Source organism: Apis dorsata, unplaced genomic scaffold, assembly GCF_000469605.1.
Source record: "Apis dorsata unplaced genomic scaffold, Apis dorsata 1.3 scaffold_446, whole genome shotgun sequence".
NCBI classification, from domain to species: Eukaryota; Metazoa; Arthropoda; class Insecta; order Hymenoptera; family Apidae; genus Apis; species Apis dorsata.
In genome coordinates, this window is record NW_006263694.1 from 191668 (window position 1) to 194490 (window position 2823).

The 2823-nt window shown below is 40.6% G+C and overlaps 1 protein-coding gene across 4 annotated transcripts in view; it reads left to right on the top strand.

The window, feature by feature from the left end:
• LOC102681381 (endoplasmic reticulum aminopeptidase 1-like) overlaps nt 1-2278 on the top strand; it is a 10232-nt gene extending 7954 nt beyond the window's left edge. For all 4 annotated transcript variants that reach the window (XM_006619879.2, XM_006619880.2, XM_006619881.2 and 1 more), the window contains exons 10-14: nt 104-335; nt 425-830; nt 982-1124; nt 1227-1573; nt 1772-2278. In XM_006619879.2, the coding sequence (XP_006619942.1) occupies nt 104-335; nt 425-830; nt 982-1124; nt 1227-1573; nt 1772-1927 (1284 nt within the window). In that variant the 3' untranslated portion in view covers nt 1928-2278. The remainder of the gene's footprint in view (nt 1-103; nt 336-424; nt 831-981; nt 1125-1226; nt 1574-1771) is intronic.
• The last annotated feature ends 545 nt before the right edge of the window (nt 2279-2823 follow it).

Genomic DNA, 2823 nt, shown 5'->3' on the forward strand with positions numbered 1-2823 from the left:
TTCCATCTTTTATTTATCTTTTATTTACCGTACGTATAAATATGTGTGTGTGCGCGTGCGTGTGTACGTATAAATGGTTAAATCGAATCCCATCCGACTACAGGCTATTATGGACACGTGGACGCAGCAAATGGGTTTTCCTCTGATCACGATTACGCGTAACGGGAATACAATCACGGCTACTCAGAAGAGATTTTTAATTTCGCCGAAAGAGAACGATACGGAATCGCAACGAACGAAATCGTCGTTTGACTACAAATGGTATATCCCGTTGAGCTACTACACGGACAAAGAACCGCGCAAACTTCACAACGTGTGGATGAATTTGACCGACGGTACGCGAGACGAGAGCACGAAACAATGATCGGAGAAGCGTTCGTTGCCTCCCTACGTATATATATTTAAACGTATGATTTATTTTCAGTGACGTTCGAGATACCTAGCGACGTGGAATATATAAAATGTAACGTGAATCAAAGTGGATTTTATCGCGTGACTTATCCGGAAGAGATGTGGGCATCGATCATCGCTACCTTGTTGAACGATCACACCAAGTTTAGCCCAGCGGACCGTGCTAATCTCATCGACGATGCGTTCACGTTGTGCGAGGCGGGCGAGTTGAACGCCACCGTTCCCCTTCGATTGTCCCTTTATCTTTTCAACGAAAGGGATTACGCGCCGTGGACCACGGCGCTCAGATATCTACATTCTTGGAAAGAAAGATTGAGCGAAAGTCCTGGATACAAAAGATATATCTTATTTTTTAAAAAACTGTTGACTCCGGTTACGAAATACGTGGGTTGGTCCGACGAGGGGTCTCATTTGAAAAAGTAACTATAACTCATAATAACTCGTAATAACTCGTAATTGCTAATACTAATACTAATATAATACACGTATCTCTTCTCGAGAAGACAATATAACACGTTCGAATTCGAAATCATTTTCTTCTATATATATATAAATTTTCCCCTTCCGCAGATTATTGAGGATCGCCGTACTTCAATCGGCTGTGTCCATAAAATTGGAAGATGTGGTAAAGCCAGCCAAATCCCTTTTCGAAGATTGGATGTTGAAAGGTAAACGGATCGCGCCCAATATACGGAATGTAGTGTACATCGCAGGTAATTATCTTTTTTCCTCTTTTTTTTTTACAATTGTCTATTTATGGAATAATAAACGGAATAAAAAATATACGGATTCGATACACGGAATCATGGGTACAGGAATCAAGTTTGGCGGTGAAAAGGAGTGGAATCATTGTTGGGAAAATTATCAAGAGACTCAAGTATCGAGCGAGAAACTGATAATGTTGGAAGCGTTGGGAGCGAGCACAGATTCTTGGTTGTTGCAACGTTATCTTCTACGGTCGTTAGATCGTGACATGGTGAAGTCGCAAGACATGGAAACGGTTATAATTTCCGTCGCCACCAATTCCGACGGTCAATTTCTCGCGTGGCGTCACCTTAAAGCGTATTGGCCTCAGATACACGTTTTACTTGGCAATGGATCGTTGAGCGGACTTATATCTGTCGTGGTTTCCAACTTTTTCACGGAATACGACTACCACGAGGTTCGTATTTCTTATTTACACGTATTTTCTTATATGCACAATCTTACTCTTCGTTGAAAAAAATTTTACGAAAAACTTCACTTTAGCCTAAACTGTCGCTAAAATTTTTAAAAATTCTCCGGGAGAATTTGCATCCGATTGGATCGATTCGAAAAGAAGGAGGAATGCGTTTTCAATTTTTTCATGGTTAAACCGTAGGTTTCGGAATTCTTTAAAAAGGTGGACGTCGGAAGCGGTGAACGTGCATTGGAGCAAAGTCTAGAAACGATCAAGTTCAATATTCATTGGGTAAAAGAGAATGCGGATATCGTTGATCGATGGCTGGTGAATTATTTGAACGTTCAGACGAGTTAACCCTTTGTTTACCGGGAATGGGACAAGAACGATGCGAGATCATCATCCGTACGTTTCGTAACGATATTTGCGTTTCTCGCGATACGTATCGACGCGCGATACCTTGGCGTGATACGATATCTGCGGAAAAGCAAGATATGTTTGGCGAGATAATCGAATCGTTTATTTACCAGTTAGTTAGGTATATTATACACGCATAATTCGCAGATCAAGAAAATGTCACCCATTTCCGTCATACGCGTCGAAAGATTATTTTCGTCGGTTAAAGATCGAAATACCAAAGTTTAATACCCTTATGGAAAACAATCTTTCGACGAATCGAAACGAAGCCGAATTGTTTACCTATAGCGTGTGGAACGCATTATACACCGATTTATACGCACTTTCGAAAGTACTTTATTTACTATACACGCGGTGCGTGAAGATTGGATTTATTATTATAGGTATATGTATAAAAGAAAAAGATTATTATAGAAAAAGGGGCAACGTTGTTCCTTAGGGTAGTCGGTAACCCAACGTTTTCCGGGAAGAAAGGGGCTAACGACCTACGCCTATTAACGTTGATACTTTGCTAGTCTCCCAAGATACATACGTACTTACTTGTACTTTACATTACGAGGAGCGACTCGAATCATCTCCAAGTGATACCTAACCCTCTCTCTGTCTCTCTCTCTCTCTCTCTCTCTTTTCCCTCTTCCCGATCCATCCATCCAGTGCAGCGATTCAACCATACGAATGGTAACGAAATTTCAGAAGAGAAATGCTATTTACGTATTTTATCGAATCAATCGTGTGCTCTGTGTTAAAAGAGTAGCCGTAATACTATCGGTAATATGGAATAATATTTTGGCCTGTGCTAGTGTATGTATGTATGTATGTATGTATGTATGTATGTA